General features: G+C 52.7%; 1 protein-coding gene across 2 annotated transcripts in view; it reads left to right on the top strand.

Annotated features, from left to right (window-relative positions):
- Gdpd5 (glycerophosphodiester phosphodiesterase domain containing 5) overlaps positions 1 to 24,667 on the top strand; it is a 77,335-nt gene that overhangs the window by 30,276 nt on the left and 22,392 nt on the right. For both annotated transcript variants that reach the window (XM_028770724.1, XM_028770723.1), the window contains 2 exons: positions 10,455 to 10,631; positions 23,967 to 24,070. In XM_028770724.1, coding sequence (XP_028626557.1) covers positions 10,515 to 10,631; positions 23,967 to 24,070 — 221 coding nt within the window. In that variant the 5' untranslated portion in view covers positions 10,455 to 10,514. The remainder of the gene's footprint in view (positions 1 to 10,454; positions 10,632 to 23,966; positions 24,071 to 24,667) is intronic.

Below are 24,667 nucleotides of genomic sequence, written 5' to 3'. Positions count from 1 at the left end.
GGGAATTTCTTCCTCAACAGCCAGTTAAGGCTTTCACTAAAAGATGTTCCCCAAAAAGAGCGTTGGACCTTTGAACAAGGTGAAGACAGGTTTAGGCCTCATGTTCTGAGACATGCCTAGGCCGAGTGAGACTGCTTCTCTTTGCAGAATGCTGTGGGAAAGAGGGACAGTAACAATGGGAGGAGGGTGGGAGGGGGAGGAGCAGGGAGGAGATGATGGGGGAGGGGACCTCAGAGGAAGAGGACCCGTGCACAGCCTGAGGTCACCCTCACCAGACCTGGTATAGAAGCATGCAAACCTGCTGATACCAGAAGCTTAAGAAAAAATTGCAGGAGAAAAGTGCCTAATTTGAGTTTTTGTTTGTTTGTTTGTTTGTTTGTTTTTGTTTTTGCTTTTGTTTTTGTTTTGGGTTTTTTTTTGCAATGTAATTATTTTCCTATAAGTTGGGAAACAACTAATTATTATTACTCAAAGGCAGAATTCAGCTTAGATTTAGGAATAGCTCTGTAGCTGTGTGGTTGGTTTATTTATTTAGAGACAGAATCTTGTTGTGTAGCCCAGGCTGGACTTGAACTCTATCCTGCCTGAGCTGACATTATGCATGTGGGCCACTGATTTTAAAAACAGATTGGTTTTTATTTTTCTCTTGTGTTACACATTTAACCAGTTTTTCCCATTGGAAAATGCGTCTGCTTGATGCCTGACCCAGTGTGTGACACCAGGTCCCCCATACAGTGACTCCTTGGCAGGAAAAGGTCTGTGGTCTTGTGTCCCTATCATGGGGTTCAGGGTGGCAGATACTTGGGGCTTCAGATAAGTGGCCACAAGAGGCCGGGATCTGGACAGAAGTAGCTGATGACCAAGTCCTGAGGTCAGTAATGGCTCTCCAGGGTTTGGCCAGTCCTTGTGAGCCCAAAGGCTGAGGCAGAGGCTTGGGGACAGGGTGGCTCAGCCCAGGGCTTGCACAGGCCCGAGTGTTACTGTGGATGGGAGCTGGGGAGAGAGGCAGGGCACAGAGGTGATAAAGTGGTCAGTGACTTGCCTCCTGCCTGGTGCAGGAGGAGGCGGAGATGGAGACTTCCCAGTTGATACACTGGAGGGAAGGAAACAGGAGAGCTCTGCCCAATGCCAAAGCTCAGAATCTGTGATTCCAAACATCTGAGGTCTCAGGTAGCTTCCTGTTCCTCTCACTGATGATGTTTGTGAAATTAAGATCGTGATAAGACCTGGGAAGTCGGTGAGACACCTCACCAGGATGACAGGCATGGAAGCTCTTTGTGAACTGCATTTGCTACATTGAGGCCATCTTGAGGGAAGGAGGACCATAGAGATGAACCTTTAGCTGTCTAGAAGTCACCCCTGACCTCAGTGGAAGCCTTTAAAATTCCAGTGACAGAGCTCAGAACCTGAGGGCAGGACAGGCTGAGGCCTCCGGAGAAAGCCACCCTTATCTGTGACAAAAGGGGCAGGAGAAAAGAATGCCTGGGGAACTGGGAAAACTGGATCACCTGGAGGCGCACACGTATCGGAAGCCCTGGCCTTCCTTGACCTGGAGGCACACATGTATAGGAAGGCCTGGCCTTCCTCCCCCTGAAGAGGCACACTTTTGGGAAGACCTGGCCTTCCTTGGCCTCCAGTTCTTTCCCAGAAGAAGAGCCAGCAGTCTCCTGTGACAGAGTTGGGTAAACAAGAGGCCCTAGCATTATCATGCAGAAGATTCTTAATGACCCTAATTATGGCATGATTAGTTCTTTGAGGGCTCTGGCTTGCAGCCCTCCCCCACTCAGATACTTCTCCCCAAACAGAGAGCAGATGTGATGGGGTGAAGCCTACCTGGCCTTTTGTTTGTTTGTTTTAAACCTGAAAGGTCTCCCACGTGCTTCTGTCTGCCTGCCAGGTTCTCCCGCTGCCTGGGGACCTAGATTTCTTTCCTGCCCTAGGTCTAGTTACTTCACTATTCATTCACCACAATTTAGGGCTGTCTCTGAGATCCAGAGAGGCTGAGCATCTTTCCCAAGATCACACAGGAAGATGGTGACAGCTCTCTATGGAGGCCATCTGATGAAGCCAGGCCGTGGAAACCTAGGGCCGCCTCAGGTGGAGGGCAAGGCTGGTAGGCATAGTTAGCGTCACATTGCTGTGGTTGGGCTTTTCAAAGCCTCCAGGCGTGTAGAACTTACAGGTTCTTCATGTTCAACGCTAGCCTAGAGAATAGAGAGGCTCTTCCTTCATTCACAGGAAGGGTTGTGTGATGTCCTGTCCTCCCTGAGCTGCCACAGCTCTGGTTTGCCCCAGGATAAAAAGAAAGCTGGTAACTAAGGAGGGTTAGGAATTGAGTGCTGAAGAAGCCTCTGGAGACTGAGAGTCTCTGCCCTACTATCTCAGTAAGAATGCAAGGATAGAGATGTGGTCACACAGAAAACGGAGGTGGCCAAGCTTAACCACAGACCACCAGTGCTGGGCCTGGCTGGGGTTGAGCTGCAGTAGATGCAGCCAAGACCAAGGAGGAGATGTTTCCCAGTGTGTCCTTCCTTCCCTGGGGCCTGGCAGCCCATAGAGAAGGCCAGGCCCTACCCCCAGCCCTGGCACCCTTGAAGGTTTCCTCTTCCAGTTCCTGGCCTGGGCGTCCCTGATGCCAACCAAAACACAGTGCTCTGCACTGGGAGGCACAGGCTGCTGTCTTCTGTGGTGACAAGGATGTAGACAGGACTAGACTGAGGACTGGCCCACCCTGGGGCTACTGCAGAGGTAGCCTGGATCTGGGGGCTACTGCAAATGTAGCCTGAATTGTATTTCGTACCATTGATTTCAAATGGACTCTTCTGAGATTATCTGTGTGAGCTTGATCGACTGTGTGTGTCTGTGTGTGCGCGAGCGTGTGTGTGTGCGTGTGTGCATGTGTGTATGTGTGTGTGATTAATAGACTTTTAAATATCTATTCTAGCCTTTAGAGAAGTTGGTTGTAAAGCTTAGTTCCCAGACACCTTTCCTCTGCCCTCCTCTCCTCACACTCCCTATTTTGTATATTTTATGTTACTGTGGCAATTTGGGACAGTTGATAAGTGAGTGTCACTACATTGTTTCTGACCAGAGTGAGGATTTGCTTGGTCCAGCCTCTGGGGTTTGACAGATGGGGTATTCCTGGGTCATATAGAATAGGGTGGCTGCTCTAATATCCTTGTGTTCCACCTGGTTCTTCCTTCCCCTTAGCCCCGGGGTGAGTACTGATCTTTCTGTTGTCTCAGAGAGAAGCCTTCTGTCACCCACCACTATGCTTCCAAGTTTCCTCTTGTCCTTCTGTGGCTTGCTAGTTCTTTCTTGGAGACAGAGTCTCACTGTGTAGCTCTCCAGGGCTGGGATTACAGGCAGCCTTCTGCCAGCATACCCAGGATGCTCTTTTCTTTTTATTATTAAGTAATCTTCCACTGTGTGGTGCGCCATCGCTAACCCACTTCTCTCAGGCACAGCTTGTAACATGGTCTCCCTCAGTAGGGTTGTTATCTGGGAGATAGGCAGCACTAAGCACAGTACCCAGCAAGCTCTCAGCCTCATCACATCACCCAACAGGGACCATCTCTGTGTGTCCAGGATGCCCACCACACCCACTAATCCTCATCCCCATGAGCCTGCTGTACCGTACATCAGGCAAGTCACAGCATGATGGACAGTTGTTGTGACTAGCAGCAGTTAAATTGTCCCTGGGCTGTCTTGCCGTTCCCATGGCACATTCACTCAGTGCTTAAAACCTGCTAAGAGCTGGGGTCACAGTGAACACCTGTGTCCTAGTAAAGAGTTTGGGCTGCAAACCATAGAAATAATTCAGTCAATTTGAGCAGAAGAGCTTCTTGGAGGAGATAGGGCAGTGCTCAGAACTGGAGTGTCCCAGAGATCCCAACCTGGGCAGAAATGGAGGGGACCAGGTACAGCAAGAACCCAAGGCCATTGTCCTTCTGTTACTGTGATTTTCAGACCTGGGCAAACAAAAGGGAATCAGTTTTATGATATAAGGTACAAATTGTCTTATTTCATTATTGTTGTTGGATTGTTTGGTGTTGTTTGTTTGTTTGTTTGTTTGAGAGAGGGTCTCACCATGAATCTCTGGCCGGCCTGGAATTTGATCTGTAGACCAGGCTATTTGCCTTGGGCTCCCAAGTGCTGGAGTTAAAAAAAAAATGCATTAAGAATGTCCAGCCTTGTTTTATTTTTGCCTGGAAATTTATAGACCAGGGCAACCTTGAACTCAGGTGATCCTCCTGCCGAAGTCTTCTAAATGATGTAATTACAGGCCTGTGCCACTGTGCCTGGCACAACTTGCTTCTTGCTTGCTTGCTTGTTTGTGTATTTGAGACAAGATTTCACTATGAAGGTCTGGCTGTCCTGGAACTTACCCTGTAGACCAGGCTGGCCTCAAACTCAGAGATCCTCCTGCCTCTGCTTCCCGAACACTGGAATTAAAGGTGTACGCCACTGTACCTGGCTACAACTTGCCTATTTAAAAAGCACAATTCAGTGTTTTTTGTGTATTCATAATCACACAAATATTACCACTATCTAATCTAGAACGCTTTCATCACTTTCAGAAGTAGCTCGAGACCCACAGTCAGACACTCCATCCCTCTCTAACACTCCTAACCCTGGTGTTCATTAATCTACTGTTTGTCTGTTTGCCTCAGCCAGCCTTATAAAGAGTCACATAACACGTAATCTTTTTTAACTGGCTTCCTATATTTAGGGTTGATTTTCAAGATTCATTTGTGTATCAAGCACCTATGTTTTACTCCCTTGTTGGTAGGTGGGTGTCCTTTTTTAGGTACCAACATCCTAGTTTTGAGACAGGGTCTCTCACTTGGCCAGAAAATCACCAATTAGGTTAAACTGACTGGCCATGGAGCCACGGGGTTCTGCACGTCTCCACCCCGCCAGAGCTGGGATTGTAAGTATGCACAACACTGTCTGGTTCTCTCTCTCTCTCTCTCCTCTCTCTCTCTCTCTCTCCTCTCTCTCTCTCTCTCCTCTCTCTCTCTCTCTCTCTCTCTCTCTCTCCCTCCCTCCCTCCCTCCCCCCCACCCCATCTCTTGGCCTTGCTTTAATGTCACAGAACTGGGGATAGCCAAACAACAGAGGAAAGTGCTCGTTGCAATGAAAAGCAAGGGGAGGGGGGAAGTGTGTGTGTGTGATAGCTCAGTAGATAAAGTGTTTGCCATGTAAGCACAACGACCTGAGTTTGATCCCCAGAACCCACATTAAAAAGCAGGGCAAATGAGCCAGTGAGATCGCTTAGTGGGTAAAGGTGTTGGCCTCTGAGCCCGAGGATCTGAGTTTGACCATCACATCCCACATGGTAAAAAGGAGAGAACTGACTCCCACCAGCTTTCCTCTGACCTCACCAGTGCACTGAAAATCATACATGCACACACACACACACACACACACACACACACACTCAGAGAGTGGGGGGGAGAAAGAGAAAGAGAGAGAGAAAGACTCACAAAGTTACATAGCAAATCTACTGAGGGAGAGCACACAGAGACCCAGGCCCTCACATCTCAGAAAAGAGATTGGACATTATGGTCTGAGGCCTGGTTGGCTTGACAGCTAGTTGTCATAGATAGGAGGAGGAGGAGTGGGGACATATGTCAGGCACCTTCTGGGAGGTTAGGGTAACAGAGGACCTTGGGGGTGGTCATGCATACCCACATACCCACCATCCTGCTGGGGCTCCATAGCAGGTACTTTCTCCATGGAAGCATGGCTATTCCCTATGAGACCAAGAGGCTATAGAAGTTGAGTCAGGTATTGAGACAACACAGGACTTTGGGCTGGGGAGAAGTCTCTTTTGTTCCCGAATTGGCAGAGGCTCTTGGCAGAACATTTCTCAGGTGCTTGGCTGGTGTGAACAGTCTTAGGAGACAGCTTGAAGAAGAGGGACAGGTGGAAAGAACCTTGTCTCTGAGAGCCGACCCAAGTACCAGCTGCCCAGTTTCTGAGCCACAGCTCTGTGTGCAGAACTGTATTCTCCTCTGTCCACTAAGCTTCTGGAACATTCTCTTCTCACTGCTCTGTGCTGGTCTCTAGGGAGATGGAGGGATATGGGGATAGTCAGTTGCCACGTGAGGGAGGCACACATCAGCAGTACACACATAGCAGAGAGACTGGCAAGACCTGTAGGCTAGAGTAGACCCAAGAGGGCTCTAACTGAGACAGGGTTCAGGAGATGCTCTCTGGAGACTACCAGGGCTAGGAGGAATAAACCAGATGAGACAGAGGGCAGGCTGGATCGTCAGGGCAGGGCCTGGTCAGGGCGCTGGTGGAAGTGCACTCTAGCTTTAATGGGGTTTTGAGCCCAGGCCAGCTGACAGCAGGGAAGTTAGGGAGAGGAAACCTGGCTAGGGGGGTGGGAAGCATGACGAGAAGGCCTGAGAAGCAGGCAGTGTGATACAGCTGGTTTGCAGGGCCTGAGAGATTCCCCCTGCAGAAAGGCAGCACTGGCTGTCATCAGAGGCAGAGACAAGGTGGCCTTGGTCACAGGCTTAGATCACCTGGTTACTGAAACTGGGAGGGGATGCGATGACCCCTGTTGGGGACACACAGAGGGAATAGAAGGAATCTTCCAGCCATGGACAGGATAAACATTTACCTGAAGAAGCCCAAACATAGAATCACTGAGTCCCAGGCCCAGGTGGGACACCGCCTTCCCTGCTGTCTTTTCAGATAGAGCTTTCGTTTCCATTCTTGTGTGGATCAGAGTGAGGTGACTCGGAGGCCAGCAGGCAAGGGTCAGGGAGTCCTGGCCATGCTCCTGGATCTAACTGCTGGGCTTTGCAAAGCGGTGCCCCTCCTCCACCCCAGCCTAGCAGTCCATGAGCCTGCCCCATAGTCTCCAAAGCAAAGCCTGGGCCCACTTTTGCATGCCCAGAGACTGAGCCTAGAGTGGCCCTGCCCCAGAGTAAGCCAATGGCCAGGGCTTCTTTCTAGTTGCCTCCTCCCTGCTGAGAGGTGGGGACAGATGTAGTAGCTGATGGGCTAGTGGAGACTGTAACCTTGGGGATGAGCTCTGCCTTCCTGGCTGTGGCTTCCATTTCCACCATCTCTGAAAAACTGAGCACGTGGGTGTGTCCATGTGGCATTCAGCCTGTGCTTTGTGTTGAGAAGTGAACTTGGGTAAAAGTCTTCAGGTGATACAGGTTTTGAAGGCATGAGGGAGAGCAGCTGGGGCTTGGCACCGTGTGGCAGGCCTGGCGTCCCTGGAGGGAGGCTGTTAGTGAAGGTACAGCCTCAATTGCAGTCAAAGCCCCAGGATTTGGGGCCAAGAAAGAAGGGACCATGGAGAAAAGTTGAGGTCTGGTACCATTTAGCAGGATTAGAGTCCAGGAACAGAGTCCAGGAGAGGTTATTGGTGAAAATGCAGCCTAGTTACATTGGCATCCCCAGAATTTTGGAGAAGCTGGGGTCATGGGATTACCACCTAGGGCAACCGCAGTTGTGGACTAGAACTAGGCTGAGCCTGGGAGACAAACCATGTGCTCTGTGGATGTCAGACTCGGAGAAGTGCTGCTGCCCAGGCCCTTTAGAGAGTGAGTGGTGCCCAGACGTTGGGTACTGAGTTGTTTACACTGTTGGAGTTTGGTTTTGCTTTGGTTTGACTGTGACTGCTCTGATCATTCCCTCTTGGATTAATTATTCCTGCCCTGACTTCTTTCGATGATGGAGTGTGGCCCAGGAACTGGAATAAGCCGTTTTCTCCCTAAGCTGCTTTTGGTGACGGTGTCTTATCAGAGCAATAGGAACCTCAAGACACCTGCACTTAGACACTGGCCTCTGAGGAGTCGATCATGCACTGTCTCCAGGAAGCAGCCCTGAGTCCTCCTGTCCCTGGCTAAACACCCCTGCCACCCCATCTCCCTCCTCATACCCCCAGCTTGGGGGCAGCAGAGGCAGCGGGGCGGGGGGGCAGAGGGAGTCTGTGCACACTCCCTCCCCCTAGAGAGGCAGACAGGAAGTATTTTGAACTCTGCGGACCATGTGGCCCCTGTAGCAGCCCAGTTGGCCTACAGTTCTAGTTAAAGCAGCCACGAGCTGTTCGTGCAGAGAGGCCAATGTGACTGTATTCAGCAAAGCTTTATTTATGGATTCTGGGATTTGACTTTCATAGAATTTTTATGTGTCACAAGATATTCTTGTTTTAAGTTCATTCCCCCAGTGGTTTAAAAATGTTAAAAAAAAAAAAAAAGAAAAAGAAAAAAAAATTCTTAGATTTCAAGCTGTACAAAAAAAAAAAGTAGGAAACAGGTCAGATTTGGCAAGCCAGTGGCTACTGTTGCCAAGCCGTGGGTTAGAATAAATGGAGCCAGACTGCCTGGGTATGATTTTTAGCTTTTCTCAGTGACCTTTCTGAGGGGCTGAGTCTTTCTGGACTTCAGATTTATAATATATAAAATGGAGAGGGCAAAGACAATGCACTGGGAATGTAAAAGAGAATGCCACTTTGGAAAAATAAGTTTAGTATTTATTTCAATGAAGTGCCAAATGTCAGTCACAAGAGTTACTGTATCTACAAATCTCTCCTCAAAGTTTGTATCCAAAGGAAATGAAAATACATGCCCACATTAAAACAAGCAAAAACTGGTAATAACCTAGAGTGTCCTATAACCAGTGTGTGATGGATAGGCTGGAAAACAGCCGTAGAATTGAATGTTATTTACCTGTATATTTAAAAACGTAGCTGGGAGTGGTGGTTCACGCCTGTAATTCCAGCACTTGAGAGACTGGTCAGGAGTCCAAGGCTAGCCTCGGATAGTTATTAAGTTCAAGAAAGCCTGGGCTACATGATACCTTGTCTCAGAAAAGAAGAAAATGACCTTTGATGCACGCTATGACATGGATAAGCCTTGGAGACATTTTGCTAAATAAAAGCGGCATCGTTCAAAAGGCCAGGGATTCCAAGATGGGGAATCTCTAGAACTACTGAATCAATAGTCACAGAAAGAGGCATGGCAGCTGCCAAACCTGAGGGGCGGGTGAGGGAGAATGGGGGTGCCATTGCTGGTAGGCTTTGGGGTAGTCGTTGGCATGGCAGAAATGCTGTGGTATTGGGTAGTAGTAGTTAGGGGCTAAGCTTCTCAGATACACTAAAGATATGCACACTGAACACCACAGTGCATGCTGGGAATTTTACAGATGTAAAGTGTTCTTTGATAAAAAGCGGGACGCCGCTTCCTTCCCACAGATGCTGGTAGCACAGTGAAAGGGAAGCATGAGTTGGGGGCCTGTCTCAGGATCTGTTGGGATGCTTATGGCTTTGAGTCTTAGGCAACAGAGCGGAGCAGGCTCCTCATCCACACACCGGATTCACCACACTGGTGACATCCATAGAGCAGGGCTGAAGACTGAATGATGCTGGGGTCCTCTGGTCACATCTGACCAGAACCAGCCCTGGGAGGCCGAGTCCTGGGAAGCAGAGTAGGGTCCAAACTGACAAGGAGCATTTGGAAGAAGCAATTCAAATCCTCAAGGTGCCTTCCACTGTCCTCGGTCTCTGCAGTTCCTGCTATGCTGAGTGCCGCCTGGCCTGGATGGCTTGGGGATGCTGGAGCAGACCCTCCTCGCTGTGCTGCCCTCCCATGCTGTGCTTACCGCCCAAGCTCTGCCTGTTCTCTCTCTGAGCCTTGCTTTGTTCACCTGTCAGACGGCTGTAGGACAGGGCGTCTGCCACTTTAGGGGGTTTTGATGCCACTTTAGGGAAACATGAGCATGTGTGGCACTTCCCAGTGCTGGCTGTGTCTCAATCCCTCCGTGCCTGTCAGTGTTTATGATAATGGATTTTGTAGAATGTTTATTTTGAAAGTCTGCTATTGCCAGGCTCTGTTCCAGTTACGGGGGAGACAGCAGAGAATTGAAAAGACAAAACTCGCCTTCGTGGAACTTACAGTGGGGTGGGCAGACAAACAAAATAAGCAGATACATTATATTTAACAATGAGGCTGAGAGAAGAGGCTGAGAGAATAAAGCTGGGAACAGGGAAGGGAGCTTGGGGAGCAGGGGGAGGGGCTCCAGGTCTACAGAAGACCATCTGGAAAAGTCTTACAAACTCCTGTATGATGGTGCATGCCATCAACTCCAGCACTCAAGGAGCTGGGATAGGAATATCAAAAGTCCAGGGCTAGCCTAGGTTAGACAACAAGCTGAGAGAGAAGGAAGGAGAAAGAGGGGCCATGCAGGTTTCCAATGGAAGTGACAACAGAACCATACTAGGTAAGAGTAACAAACACTGAAGACATCAGTGTGACCAGAGGGGAAGAAGTCGGAGGATGGGTCGTCAGGGATACGTCCCAGGGACCTAGGATGTCCAGAAGGGCTTCCAGAGAAGATAACCTCCCTGACATAGGTTGGGATGACTTCTGCAGGACTAACTCCTCGCACTTGCCCTAACTCACAACCTGTGCTTTCTCCTTCAGCACCAGCCAGGGGCCTCCATGGGTGCTTGAGGGCCAGGCACCAGGGCCGCGGGCACGAGCATGGTGAGACACCAGCCCCTGCAGTACTACGAGCCCCAACTGTGCCTTTCCTGCCTCACCGGCATCTATGGCTGCCGCTGGAAACGCTACCAACGCTCGCACGATGATACCACACCGGTGAGCTTCTCTGGGAGGGAGGCAGAGGCATCCAAAAGCCCAGTGATGGGCCCAGGAGCCAAGGGAGTCAGGGCTCAGCTATCTCTGTGCTGCTCTGGACAGGCCCATTACCTTTCCGGGGTTCAGTTTCTTCCTCAGAAAAATTGGGCCATACCTGGCCAGGAGGAATGGATAGAAAGGTTTGTCTGTGTGTGTATATAGATAGTTATTAACTGTCTTCCGGGAGTGGGGACAGCCACTCCAGGGACCTGAGCAGGAAGGAGTGTGTGTTTGTGTGTGTGTGGGGGGGGTTGACTTAAGAGGGGTCACCTCAAGAAAAACAGATCACAGTTCCCGCAGGCCTGAAAGGCTAGGTAGGGATGTCAGGAGGGAGAGGGGGGTGGGATCTGGCCATCCTGGAGCCTGGAAGCTGATGGGGCCATTGCCTGGGACCAGGGCCCAGTCACCTGAGCTGCTGGCTTGCCAGGGCCGGCAGCAGGTGCTAAGCTGGATAAAGAGGCCTTAGTACTGGCTGCTCCGCCAGACCGAACTGCACTCCTGTCCCCAGGCACTATCAGGCGGTGGATCTGGTTTCTTCTCTGAAGGAACCCAATTCCTCTGTGGTGTTTATCTAAAAGCTTTGCTGCCTGGAGAACAGCTTTTCTCCTCCCTCCTGCTTGTCTGAACAAAGAAGCTAGCCTCTGAATTCACCAGCCCCAAGCAGGCTGTAGAGTCAAGGATACAGCAGCTGAGTTGAAGTAAGAGGCTCAGCCAGGCATGGCGAGGGCAGGGGACTTGCCTACCTGCTTGCTCTCCTCAGTGCTGGAGAGAGACGGAGTAAGTGCAAGACTGTGTCAGGAGCCTAGGCTGTGACCCCATGAAAAGCATGGACTATCAGAGTGAACCCAGAGCAGGTTCCTTATGGTGTCCCCATGCCCAGCACAGAAGAGGAAACATGGCTAAACAGAGCAAGGGTGAGGAAGAGGAAGGGACATGGCCAGGGCCACCATAGCCTGGCAGTGCCGGGATGGAGCCCACCTCTCACTGTAGCCACAGCATGGGCCGGCATCCTGGGCACTACATGATTTGGCCAGTCTCTCTTGGGTAGACAGGATTTGTCTGCCAGGGAGAGACACAGACCAGAGCCGACAGATGAAGGGTCATGGGTGCCTCTTCCACTAGTAGCCAGTGGCTGTAAGCTGTGCACCCGGGAGGGAGAGGTGGTAACATACCCTCTCATGGGCCAACATGTGAGACAGGGTTGTTGAGCGATCAGCCTGGTGCCACCTATGAGAAGACATTTGGACAGATCGGTCCAGGTGCCGAGTCTCCGTTGCCACATCACTGAGTGGGAAGCAGCAGATCGGTGACTTCTGCATTATGGGTAACCCGCTTTGTTCCATAGCAGTCTGCCTCCTTCAGGCCTGGGGCAGGCAGCAGGCCTCTTTGACCTGGCTTCCCTGTGGCTGGTACCCTATGTACTCTCTGGGTCAGTGTTGTACTGACAGGCTCCACTCCCATTGTACGTAGTGACCACGGGTCATGGAGAAGCAGAAGCCAGGGGCTAGAGCAAGATCATCCAGTGGTAACAAGCAGAGCAGCTGAGGGATGACCAAGCTCCTAACAGAAAGGCCACCGGCAGGCAGCCTTCCTCGGCCATGAGTCAGGAAGGGAAGGGGCTTGACTGGCGAGCTGAGGGGTGGAGAAGGTATGCCCAGGCAGTGACTAGGAGCCTCGGAGGTTCAGGCTGTGGGGATGCCATAGTCTGGGGTGCTGGGTATGGAACTGAGACTGAAGGAATGGCAGAGATTTCAGTCTGTTCTGTCTCTGCAGATGGCTGAGCTCACCTCAGGGAACCCCAAAGTCAGCTGATGTTGAGCCTCTGAGGCTCATAGCCTGCTTCCTCTCTTATTCGAGCGAATGTTCTTTCTCTCCTCGCTCCTCTCTCCCGATCCCCTCCTGCCACAGATGGCAGCCACGGCAATGAGGCTATGCTGAGCGCTCTTGCCAGGCACAGTAAAGGGCACAGAGGTCTGTGGACTCAGACAGCTGGTGCAGGCTAGGCATGGAGTTCAGTTGGCAGGGTGCTTGCCTTGGGTTTGCTTCCCAGCACTGGTAAACCAGGCCTGGGCACACACAGCTTGTGTGTGTTTGATCCCACTACTCAGGAGTAGAAGCAGGAGGGTCAGAAGTTCGAGGTCTTCCTCAGCCACTTAGAGAGTTCCAAGCTAGCCTGAGTTACTTGAGGCCTGGCCTCAAAACAAACCAAAAGCAACTGGTGTGGAACAGGGGCTACAGGTACAGTCGCTGGGCGAGTAGAAGCTACTGCTAACTCAGGAACAGGGAGGAGGGGCCTCTGCAGGGGTGTGACCCCCCACCCCATATCTCACATGTGCAATGGGAGGCAGTGAGTGGATGAGCCCTGCCCCTCTCATCCTGGAGCTGGGAAATAAGGCAGACAGTCACGGTACGGGTCAACATGATGGAGCATCCATGGTATGCAGGGAGCAAATTATTTACAGTGTCTGGTTAATTGTTCCAGCAACCCCTGCTGGGCACATTTAACTGAGCACCCATTTTACAGAGGGAGAAATTCAGACACAGCAGCTGTGTGGGAGGTGCAGCCACGGTTGCTGGGGGCTGGCGGCTGCAGAAAGATGGTTTGCATTGGTGCATGGGTAAATAATGAGCACTCAAGGAGAATGGGGCCGGGAGCAGTCAGGAAGTTGTGACTGAGGAGCGGAGTCTGGGGTGAGGCAGGGTTGTTCTCTGATGCCAGGCTGGGATCCCCAGTGGCAGTCTCGGCCGGCCAGACTGGCTTCCAAGCAGGCCCTAGGGACGAGCAAGATCACAGAGCTTGGAGAAGAACTCCTTCATGAAGGCCGCGCCCCGCCCACCCACGTCTGCCTCTGTACCACTCCCAGTGCCTTTGTTCACAGGGCACACCATATGGAAGCAGGAAGCTGAGAGACTGACTGGCCTCTCCTGCCCCTGGCTGAGGGTGCGGAGCAGCGAGGCTGAGAGAGTCTCACCCCACAGCAAGACAGGGAAGCAGAGCTTTTTATAACTGGGGATAATTAATTGGCTGTTGTTTGTGAGTCATTATTTTAATGCTGCCAATTAAGGACTCAGTGACACAGTACTGTTCTGGTTGTGCCCGGCCCCCCCCCCCCCACCTCTGGCAACCTCCCCTCCAAATCCCTGGGTCCCCTGAAGGCAGCAGTGTCAAAACCAACTTCCATACTCTGGGAGGGATTTAGGTCAGAGGCCTGGAGGAACTTCCCAGCTAGACACCAACAAGCAAGAGTATGATAATCAGCTGTCTTGCACGTCTGTGCTACACTTGCTTTTTAAAAGCTTGTTATGACCTTAATTGATCTTTCCTAGCTTATAAATGGGGCTCCGAGAAGAGTGATTGATTCACACTGAGGGGCCATTGGCACAGTATGCCCTCCCTCAATCACGCCCCCAGCTTGTATCTTCTCCCCTTCCACCTTCAGTGTGCAAGACATGTACATATTCAATCAACAAACCTATTCTGGTATGCGCTCACAAATCACAGTTGTGTCTGACCTGGATCCTCTCCTCCCTTGAAAGAGAGCTCAGGCTGGTAAGGGTCAGGGGACAGATATGAATAGACACCCAGGGAAATCAAAGCCCGGTCCAGGGAATGCTGGGAGTGGGTGGTAAGTGTATGAGGTAGGGTGTCTATTGCTACTGACTCATATTTGGGAGCTGAAAATCATTGCACCTCATCTGGGGAAGGGAAAATAGGTTACCTGGGAGGCCTGAGCCTGCAGCTGAGCTGAGCAGCCCAGGCCTTAGCCTTGGGCCAAGCTATGCAAAGGCCCCAGGTGTTAACTTGTGCAGAATACATCAACAGCCCTTGAGAGGAGAGCCAGGGAGCCAGAAGAGTTGGGGAGGTGACGTGTGTGCACACATGTGTGCTGGTACACACATGCACATGTGCAACGGTGTGGCCCAGGGGAGGGATATCACAGACAACTAGAAGGTCCAGTCACAGGCTGACCCGGGCAGAGCCTTGGAAAGAGTCCTTTTCATGCAATAGTCTGGGAAGCTGGAGGCCACTCTTGCTGTAAGGTCATGAGAGAGGCTTTGGGCATGGACAGGCGAGTCAGTGTCCTCAGCCCCAGGGGCCTCCCTCCTGGGGTGGATGGCCGCTTCTCTTGCCATGAGTGTCTGCTGCCTCTCCCTGTCCCTTGTCCTGTCATACAAGCCATGCTGACCGTGTCAAGCGGCGTCTCCGTATCCTGGACACCTCGTCTTCTCACCACAGAGGTGTGGCTCCCACTGTCCAACCCCCCACCTCTCTCCCTTCACCTAACTCAGACCTTTCCACCAAACCAAGCCATCACTCTCCTTCCCCGTGCTGTGGCTCTCACAACCACAACCCTTTGGTCCAGTGCTAGCCATAAGGACTGGGATTTTCTGGGCCTCCCAGTGGACTTAAGGCCTGGCTCAGGTTTGGCAAGGTGTACTAAGAGGAGTGCAGGACAGATAATGGCTTGGACAGTGGACAGTGACTGAGGAAGCTGCCTGGAGGATGTGCCTGGCATCTTACTGACCACTGTTGGGGTGGGACCTCTAAACTCGAGTGTTGGGGTCTGGAGAAGGCAGATGCACCCATGTGATAAAGGGCCCGCTGTGTTCCGGTCCTGCCTCTCGGGGTTCTGGCTGTGGTTGGCAGGGGAGGATGCTGACTCAACCCTTGCGTCTTCCCAGGCCACCCTTGAAGCTGAGATTGGTTTGTTCTGCAGGTGGACAAGGAGGGGAATTTCCCAGCATCCTGTCCTAGCAGCCTGTGGTTTGAGTCTTGGATGGGTTTTTGTAGGGGGAGAAAGACCACAGGGTTGGCTTGGTGATGAAGCCCCTTAAAGCAGATTCCAGGATATGGTTAAATTCAGCTACACACAGACGGGCAGCCCTGGCCAGGCATCTGTATCTCTAACTCTGCCCTTCCTTCTGATACTGCCCAGGCCCTCAGGCAAGCCCCATGCCTCTCAGCCTCAGCTTGCTTGCCAGTTAAATGGGGTATTAGATGGCAAGTACCCATGAGCCTCCTGTCCATGTAAGAAGAGACCCTGCTCTAACCTTGAAAAAAGTGTGCTCTTCCTACCGATGTCCCATGACGGCATTCACCTTCGGTGGCTACAGGGGCAGACCCTGAAGGGTTAGGAATGGTCCTCTTGGCCTCATCCTTTACTTCTACAGTGGGGTGGAGTGAGAAAGAGACCAGGAGAGGACTCCCTGGCATCTTTCATCGCCTCTGGGAAGGGGACTGGCAGCACCTGGGCCTGAGTAGGTAGAGGCTGGACCATCCCTTAGGGAGGGTATGTGAAGTAATCCAGCATGGGCCTGTAAACCGGGTGGGCCTGAGGGGTGCTCCATGGGTCATCCTCAGGGTCCTCCAGCTCTCCTGTGCCTGAGGGGGAGCAGGAGGAAAGAGGAGTTGCAGGCTGGCCCTGATCCCTTCCTTCCACCTAATGAGCTGCTATAAGGGCACCCTGGCAGAAGGGAGGACAGACAGAGGCCTAATTGCCCAGCCTTCTGTAGCCTGGAGAAATAAATCCCACCGCTTAGGCTGCCAGGAACTGGCTGGCAGTGGGATTCTAATAATCCCCTTCCAACTCGGCCTAATGCTGCCATCTATCTCAGTCCTGGCTGGCTGCCCCTCCCCCAAATCTCCTGGGCCAGAGCCAGCATAATCCTGCCAGGGCATGCCCATCTCTGCCTCCCAGGAACTCCTGCCCCCTTCCCAGCCCACACTCCCTCCATCCCTCATTTGGAGTTGAGCATGGGACAGGAGTGTCACGGATGCTGAGATGTGCATTACTCTGGGACTCCCGAGCAGAGCTGAAGCACAGGAGGCACTCGGGGCAGCTAAGGAAAGTCTGCTCACGGCAGAGTCACACACCACAATAGATTCCAGATAGATTGAAATGTGTTTTCCCTATTCTTAAACTTTTCTTCTATTTAGAAAGCATGGAGAACATTGTTGAGAAAGTCAGACAGTCTAGAAAGATGTAAATGGAAAGACACCGGAGGCTTTGTGCTCTAGGCAGGCTCTGGAGACCCTCTTGGGGTACTGCCGTCCAGAAGGATGGGTGGGAGTCAGAGCTGAAGGTAAGGTGTACCTTAAGTGTACAACTCAAGTGTAGTGTCTGCGCTTAGCTGCTTTCTTCAAGCACAGAAGCGGCACTGAAGAAAGTAAAAGGGGCAGGTAGACCTGACTACATGAAAATTTAAATTGGGGGTCTGAGGTGTAGCTCTATAGGAAGAGTGCTTGCCTGGCATGTGCCAGTCTTGATGAATTTGATGTTCACACTTCTAACACCAGGTAATCCCAGCACGTGGGAGGTAGAGTCAGGAGGATCAGAAGTTCAGAATTATCCTTAGCTTAAAAAATAAGAGGAGGCGGACTAGATCCCCAATAGGTACAGGCACTTGTCATCCAAGCCTGGCAATCTGGAGTCCAAGTCTGCAACCTGTAGTGGAAGGAGAGAGATGACTGTCAAATTATCCTCTGACTTCCTTGTATGTACCATGACAAGTACGCGTGTGTGCGTCAGTGCATGTGTGCATGCACGCATGTGTGTGTTGTTTTTTTTTGAGATGGGATTTCTCTGTATAGCCTTGGCTGTCCTAGAACTCAGAGATCTACCTGCCTCTGCCTCCTGAGTGCTGGGATTAAAGGTGTCCGCCACCACTGCCCAGCAATACATTTTTTTTTTTTTAAAAAAAAGAAAATGGCCACAGGAGGAGACGCCGTTTCCCCAAACAAGACCTGACTGCTCCATGTCGGCACCCTCTGCTCCTTCCTGCCAAGATGGAGGCTCCCCAGCCCTCACAGCAAGCCCTTTCCTTCCAGCCCTTCTTCCTCCTCCAGGAAGGCCTCTATGTCCTTTCCCCATAGCAGATAGTAAAACCCACTGTCCTCTATGCTTTTAGGCAGTTCTTGTTCTCAGGCATGCCCAGGTCCGGAGTGTCCCATCTGCTGCCTGGTCACTGCTGCGGACTGCGGGGTCTCCACAGGAAAGGCCTCAGCAGCCCTGAGAGGAGTGACAGGAAGAGCACCATGGTGAGGGTGGGGCTTGGTGTGGGGTATGAGGTGGGGAGCTTTTCAGAGTGGATGTCCGTGTGTCCCAACCCCATGTGCCACCTTCTCTGTGTTCTGCAGTCCCTTGCTGGTGTCCTAGCCCCATGGTCCTGCTTCTAGGCCACCCTTTACCTTGGTTCTTAGTTTCTCCATTTCTTTAGTGGATGGGTGAGATAGTGAAATCTGAAATTCTTTTCACCTGTATCTTCTGTGGCCAGACAAGGATAATTATGCATCCTGCCCCTTGTTTCCTTGAGACAGTTGAGGACCACAGAGGACCCGGGCCTGGTGGCCAGTTCTGGCTGACCAGTGGTGTTTCTTCTTTGTAACCTTAGGCCTGCCACTCCCTGTCTGAGCCTCAGTTTCCTGAGATGATCCTGTCTGCTCTGCAGAACTGTGGGAGAAGGAGGTAGAGAGCTGTATTCTCCAGTGCTGTGAAGAGTCTCTCCAGGCCTCTGTCTCCCAACATGGAGGCTGCAATCTCTGTGTGAGGCAGGGGCTGAGGAGCGGTGGTGGCATGCCAGGGTCCTGTCACCAGCAGCCTCCAGCCCTTCTGCCTGCTCCTGGGGCTCACAGTCCAAAGTCTGCCGAGCCAGGCCTCATCTCTTTGTCTGGCTGCCTATGGGTGCCCACCCTGGACCAGGTGCAGGCGATGGGCCTGCTGTCCTCAGCAGCTAGAGGAAGGCTCGGTGTAGAACACGGAGGGTGAAGACTTCATCACTGTCTTCACATAATTAAAGGGCTGTCAGACGCGCATGGTAATTATAGGAAGCATGGCGGATCTGGAGACTTACAGCTTACATGTGTAATCGCTGGGGCCTGGCAGCTTTCCTGTGAGCTGGTGATGATGTCATCCCTATGAAAAGGGAGGAAGCTGAGGGTTGAGGTGCTGAATGCCTGGCCCATAGCCACACAGCTGGTGGGTAGAAGGACTGGAATTAAAGCCCAGCTATGATATTCTCTGTCTCTCTCTCTGTCTCTCTGTCTCTCTCTCTGTCTCTCTGTCTCTCTCTCAGTCTCTCTCTCTCTCTCTCTCTCTCTCTCTCTCTCTCTCTCTCTCTCTCCATTTGACCCCAGTATTTTTTGACCCTTTTGGCTGGATTGGTCCCACAGTTTCCATCTAAGTGGAGGTTGGGAGGCAGGAGGGAAGGGGCCTATGGGAACAGCTTCCCTGCCTAGCCAGTGTCACACTGCAGGAGAGCTCTCAGTGTCCTGTGTGACACACCATACCTGCCCTCAATCTAAGAGCAAAAAGCTGGCGTTCAAAGAAGTTGGATATCTCCAAAGCTACACAGCTATGACCATCCCAGGATTCGTACCTAGCATGGCTGAGTGTTCGAGCCCAACTGCTGGTAGGGCTGAGTGTCTAAGACAGAAAAGCTTTAGGGGCTCTCCCTGGGGCTGCCTGAGTTGAAGTAGGTTAGCCTCCTAACCTGCCCTGGTCTGGAGGGCAGTATACAGGAAGCAGGAGCTGAGTGAGACATTTCAGGCTCTAGTGCCTATGAGTCTGAGTCTTCCCTGTTGCTGATGTGGGGCCTGCAGCACCAGCCGTGAGATCGTAGAGTTCAGAAGCTGGGCTGGCTCCGTTCTGTCTGGCTACCCAAAAGAGGTGGGCACACCAGCAATGGTGGGCAGCCGTATGCATCCTGGTGGCAGTTAGGGGGTACATAGGAGCTGGCAGTGAGTGGAAGCCAAAGTGGCAGAGTCGCCGCTCTCCCATCCGGTGCCCATGCTCCACCCCATCTTCCTGTGTCTTGGGGACGATCAGAGGTCCTCTGCTAATGAGCTTTTTGTGTGAGGAAGGTCTTGGAGTGCAGAGTGTTCTGGTATGGGAGTGGGAGGTGGACGTCCTCATGAACAGGAGGTAGGGAGGACGAACCATGACCTTAGTGGCCCTGACTACCACCAAAGGTTTCAGCTCCTGGAAGGCCAGGGCAAGCTTGGGGGGAGATGAGACAGGGCTATGGGGCAGGAGCCTTAGGGGTTCTCTGTCAGTTGTCAGCCATCAGCCTCCATCCCACGGAGCAGGGTTACAAGAGACCACCTGGCCAGGCCAGGGCTCTCTCCCAACCCATGCCCTCTTACCCCCATGTGGCAGACTCCAGCACAGGCCTCCTGCTGCCTGCCACCTGTGTGATCATTAGAACTACCACTCAACAGAGGGATGGTCCCTCAGTGCAGCCCCCAGCTGCCCGGGCTCAGAAGGAAATGTGGCTTCTTTCCCTCAGTAGGCCCCCTGGGCCTGAGGCTAGACTGCTACCCCCAGAATAGTCTGCTAGTGTGAACCCAGCCTCCTCCATTCTCAGTCTGGAATCTATCCTTTCCTGGCTCCTCACACAGGATCTGAGTACCATCTTGTGTCCTGGCCTGCAGGTAGGCCCTTGGGGACCCAGGTCACACTTCTCTCCATCACTCCCCAAGAAATACACAACCTATCCATCGAGCTTTTCTGTATCTTACACCCACTGTGAGCCACTGGAAGCTGCTTACTTTCTCAACAGCACCCTTCCAAGGTAAAGCTTAGTGTTCTCGTCCTGTAGGTGGGGACTCCAGGCTCTGAGGACAATCCCTCCCCCCAAGCCTAAACTACAGAGCTGGAGATCAGACACCCTTCCTATCTCTGCCCCTGCGCACAGTTGGAGGGCAGGTTGCTGGGTACCAAGAGCCAGTACAGGCAGTTCAGAGGTGGGAGGCTGTTGGGTGCTCCCCGCAACACAAAGGTGTCCCCGAGGAGCCAGAGGTTAGACCTGGAGGTACAGCCTGCAGAAAGGGAAGGGCGAACAGACCCTCGTCGGGGGTTGCCATGCAGAGTCCCAGAGTGGTAGGACAGGGGAGCATCTCAGATCTCCTGGGCTCCACATTCCTCTCCTACTTGGTGACCTCTCTGACTGCCACTTGCCCCTGTTGACCGCTCTCTGCCAGACGACCGGCGTGATAAACTACACTGTGTGGTAACTGCCTCGAATGGTAGGGCTCACCCATGGGTGGTGCAATGGTCCTTCCCTTTCTGAACACTACATGCTGCAGCACGTTCCTGTAAATGTGGAGAGACAGACGGCCAGGGCCACAAGGTCCGCTGGTGTGGCCTCCAAGGTTGGCGAGGCAGCAAGTTCTCTGTACATGGCAGCAGGCTAGCCAGGCCCACTCGCTGATGGCCAGGCATTTCTCCTTGGTAATTCTCCCTGACAAAGCCCATTAGTGTCCCTGGGAGCCTCTTTATCAGTGGAAGGCCACTTCCTCTCCTGCTCCTCGACTTCCTTCCCTGTCCTCTCTCTCCCAATCCCTGATTTTCAGTTTCTTCCTCTGATTGTTTTTGGTACAACCATGTTCCTGTCTCCCTCCCCAGCCATCGGCTGCCTATGGCCTAATGACCTCCAGCTTCTAAAGGACCTTAATCACTAGGTTCCCCAGCCCTAGCTTCTGAAAATGAGGTTCCTAGTTCCTGATTCCCGAGGTCCTGCCCCTCCCTCCATGCCCAGGTGCCTTGCCTACTCACCACTCTGTAAGGATATGGCCGCATGAGCCCAGGACCCTGCCTGCTCTCCTGCCCTGGCCTGTGCCACCTGCAGCCATGGCCTCCTAGACTCTTATCAGTAATGTCCTGAGGCTTGTGTCACACCTGTGACAGATCCCCTGCCCTCTCCACACTCAGGCTGTTTGCCTTCGACTGGCCCCAGTAGGGTCAGGCTCCCCCTCACCAGAGCCTCCTCTGCCCCAGTAGCTCAGCTGTGGGTATGCACTGGAGGCTGTGGAGCTGAGACCAGTGAGAGTGCTGACAGCATGATAGGGAGTTGGGGGTGTGCCATACTGAGTGGGAGCCAGATGTTAAAGCTGACCTGGGACCTGCCAGTGAGACTGCAAGAAACAAGTCTTCCATGAGCGAGTAGGCAAAACCCTCAGAAGGACCAGACCTGGGTCTGGTGGGGGGATGGAAGAGGTGCAGGCTCTCATACAGCAGTGTGGGCCAGGATGTGGGGAGGAGGGCTGAGTATCACTTACTCTGCTCCTTTACTATGACAGCCATCTGAGGCTTACTATGAGGCCCCGACAGCAAGTCCCCACAGTTAGACAAGTGTCCTGCCTTAGGCCTAGCCAGGGCTCTCTCTCTCCTAGTCTGGGGCTATGCTGTCCCATCCACAGGTGGGGCAGACACAGGCAGACTTTCCTCTGAGATGCTATCCCACCCCTGAACCTGCAACAGACCAGGCTATCCCACCCATGAACCTGCACCAGATCAGGCTATCCCACCCCTGAACCTGCAGCAGACCAGGCTATCCCACCCCTGAACCTGCAGCAGACCAGGCTATCCCACCCCGGAACCTGCAGCAAACCAGGCTTTTGAGAACTGTCCTTGTTTACAGGCAGAGTGGGGTTAGGCCAAGCAGCCTGGCTCTGCACATGACTGTGAGTGGTGGCCACTGCTCACTCAAACATGGGTCACCAACTTAAGTGACTCACCCTGGCAGGAGTGTGTCAGTGTGCACAGAGCCGTGGTTTTTCTGGGTTGAGAACCTCTTCCACATGATGGCAAGGGGCCATTTATTCCAACTCTGTGCTGCGAATGCTGTCATTGCATGTCATTCACATACACAGAGAGAGCACAGAGAGGTTAAGTAAGCTTCCCAGGGAAGCACAGCCTGTCAGTGGTAGATGGGGATTTGAGATTCCCATGCAGTCTGGCTCCAAACACAACATTTAGTTATTGATATGGGATGGATCGATTCTGGGAAGCTAGAGAATGTTGTTCTTCCCTGATACCCTCTTTCCTAGTCCTCAGGACTAACAGATCCTACATGATCTAGGGGCACAGAGTGGATTTAAAGACAAGCTTTGAGGCTGGGGTCACAGTAGGCTGGAGGGAGTGGGACTGAGTCCAGGAAGGCGTCCGGCGGGTGGACTCCATAGGTCCTCCATAGGAACTTGGGGTAACAAGCCCAAGCCCATGGTCCTTCACGGCTGAAGAGATGAAGCTGGGGGGTCAGGGGTCACACACAGAAGGGAGGGCTGAACAGTGAGGAACCAGGAAGAGGTTAATTGGAATTCTTTATCCTTTTGCCAGGATGGCCACACCGTGTTGAGGGACTCAGCGCTCCAGGGCTGACTGATTTGACTTCTCTCTTCTCATTTGCAGGTCATCTCTGTTGACCTCAGCAGCTTCTCTCAGGGCACAGCAAGATGATCTGCCCCAGTTTGTGCTGCTGAGATCAACAGAGATGGAAGCTGAGGAAGGCTAGAATGTGGCCAGCGGATGCGTTTGCAGGCTTCTGAGCCCAGGCTCCCAGAGGCTGTGTTCACCCACCTCAGCAGGAGTCAGAAAAGTGTGCTTCTCCCCAGCTCAGCCCCAAAGCCCCTGCACCACAGGGAGAAGGCAGTTGCTACACCTCTTCCAGTCAGGGAACTCACTGGTCCTAACCTAACAAGCTGTGTGGCTCTGCCAGACTGGCTGGTCTTATGGACTTCAGTGTTTCTGTCAGTAGTATGGGTAGAAGTGGTAAGCTGAGCCTGCTGTGTGGGCCTGTGAAGATGGAGGGTGGGACACGAAAGGGCTGGGGTGTTGTTTGGTTGATAGTGCTTGCCTAGCATGCACAAAGCCCTGGGTTCAATACTCAGCATTGCCTTGAAGACTACTTGGCTGGCAGGAGAGTTGGCGCAGTGGTAAAGAGCACACACTGCTCTCACAGAGGATTGAGCTTGATTCCCAGTCTTCACATTGGGCATCTCACCGATGCCTGTAACTCCTGCTCCAGAGGGATCCAATGCCTCTGGCTTCCACAGCCGCACACGCACACACTCACACACGCACGCACGCATGCACGCATGGTCATAAAATAAACCTTAAAAACAACCAGGCCTAGGGGTACGTGCCTATAATCCCAGCACATAGAAAATGAAGGTCAAGAGGACCAGAAGTTCAAGGCCATTTTCAGCTACATTGATAGTTCAGGGCTGGCCTGGGCTGCAGGTGACTCTGTGAGAGGTTTTTTAGGGAGCGGCCCCCAGACAAGGGGCTAAGACACAGTGGGCAGGCCTCCAGATGCTCCCTCATGGGCCCCTAGCCCTGCTCCTGCGTCCCAGGTCCTGGGTCCACTCTTTTGTAACCTGGCTCTGTGACACTGGACAGGTTTGGCCCTCTTTGAGCCTCAGCTCCTGGCAGTTGAGGCTTCAGGAAGGGAGGGCAGGGAAGTCCCCTGCCCTAGGAGAGCTGTCCGATGACACCACCCTCTTCTCTGCTCTTGCAGTGGGAGCGCCTGTGGTTCCTGCTCCTCGTCTGCACCTTCAGCCTCACGCTCACCTGGCTCTACTTCTGGTGGGGAGTCCACAACGACTACGATGAGTTCAACTGGTGAGTGGGAGGAGCCCCAGGGCTCAGGATGGGGCCTCCTACCCAGCTGGCCTGAGAGTTCTACCCCAGAGCCTTGAGCAAGGCCCATACGGGAGGCCTGCTCTTCCCCATCTGCAGGCCTCCAGTGAACGTCCTGTCACAGTCTGGTAAGATAGGGCGAGCTCTGTGCCCCTGAGATTTCAGGAAGGCTTTCCGGAGGTGGAGATGTGGGAGCTAGCCTGAGCTAGCTCTCAGACACCCTGAAGTTTACAAGGAGACACAGTAACCCTCTGTAGGTCCAGGCTGTGAGGAGTAGGAGCAGAAGGCAGGGCAGCATCAGCCTGAGGTGTAGGGCCACTAGCCCCCTTTGTAGACAGGAGCTCCAAGGTACAGAAAGGCCAAGGCCTGGGCGGAAGAGGCAGTCCCTAGCCTAGGCTCCCTGGCTCATTGTGGCTGGACTGGCACAGCAAGCAGTTGTCACAGTGCCTCTTTTAGGGGCACTTCCGGTCCAAGGGCAGGGCCCTCCCTCACATCCTCCATTGTCAGCTCTTATTGACCAGCGAAAGGCATGGGCAGGGAGGAAGACCCTGTGTGCTCTGGAGCAGTCCTTTGCTGACA

Source organism: Grammomys surdaster, unplaced genomic scaffold (genome assembly GCF_004785775.1).
Source record: "Grammomys surdaster isolate TR1022 unplaced genomic scaffold, NIH_TR_1.0 203, whole genome shotgun sequence".
Taxonomy (NCBI): Eukaryota; Metazoa; Chordata; class Mammalia; order Rodentia; family Muridae; genus Grammomys; species Grammomys surdaster.
Note: the sequence above shows the minus strand (reverse complement) of the source record. Positions and strands in the feature narration are given on the sequence as shown.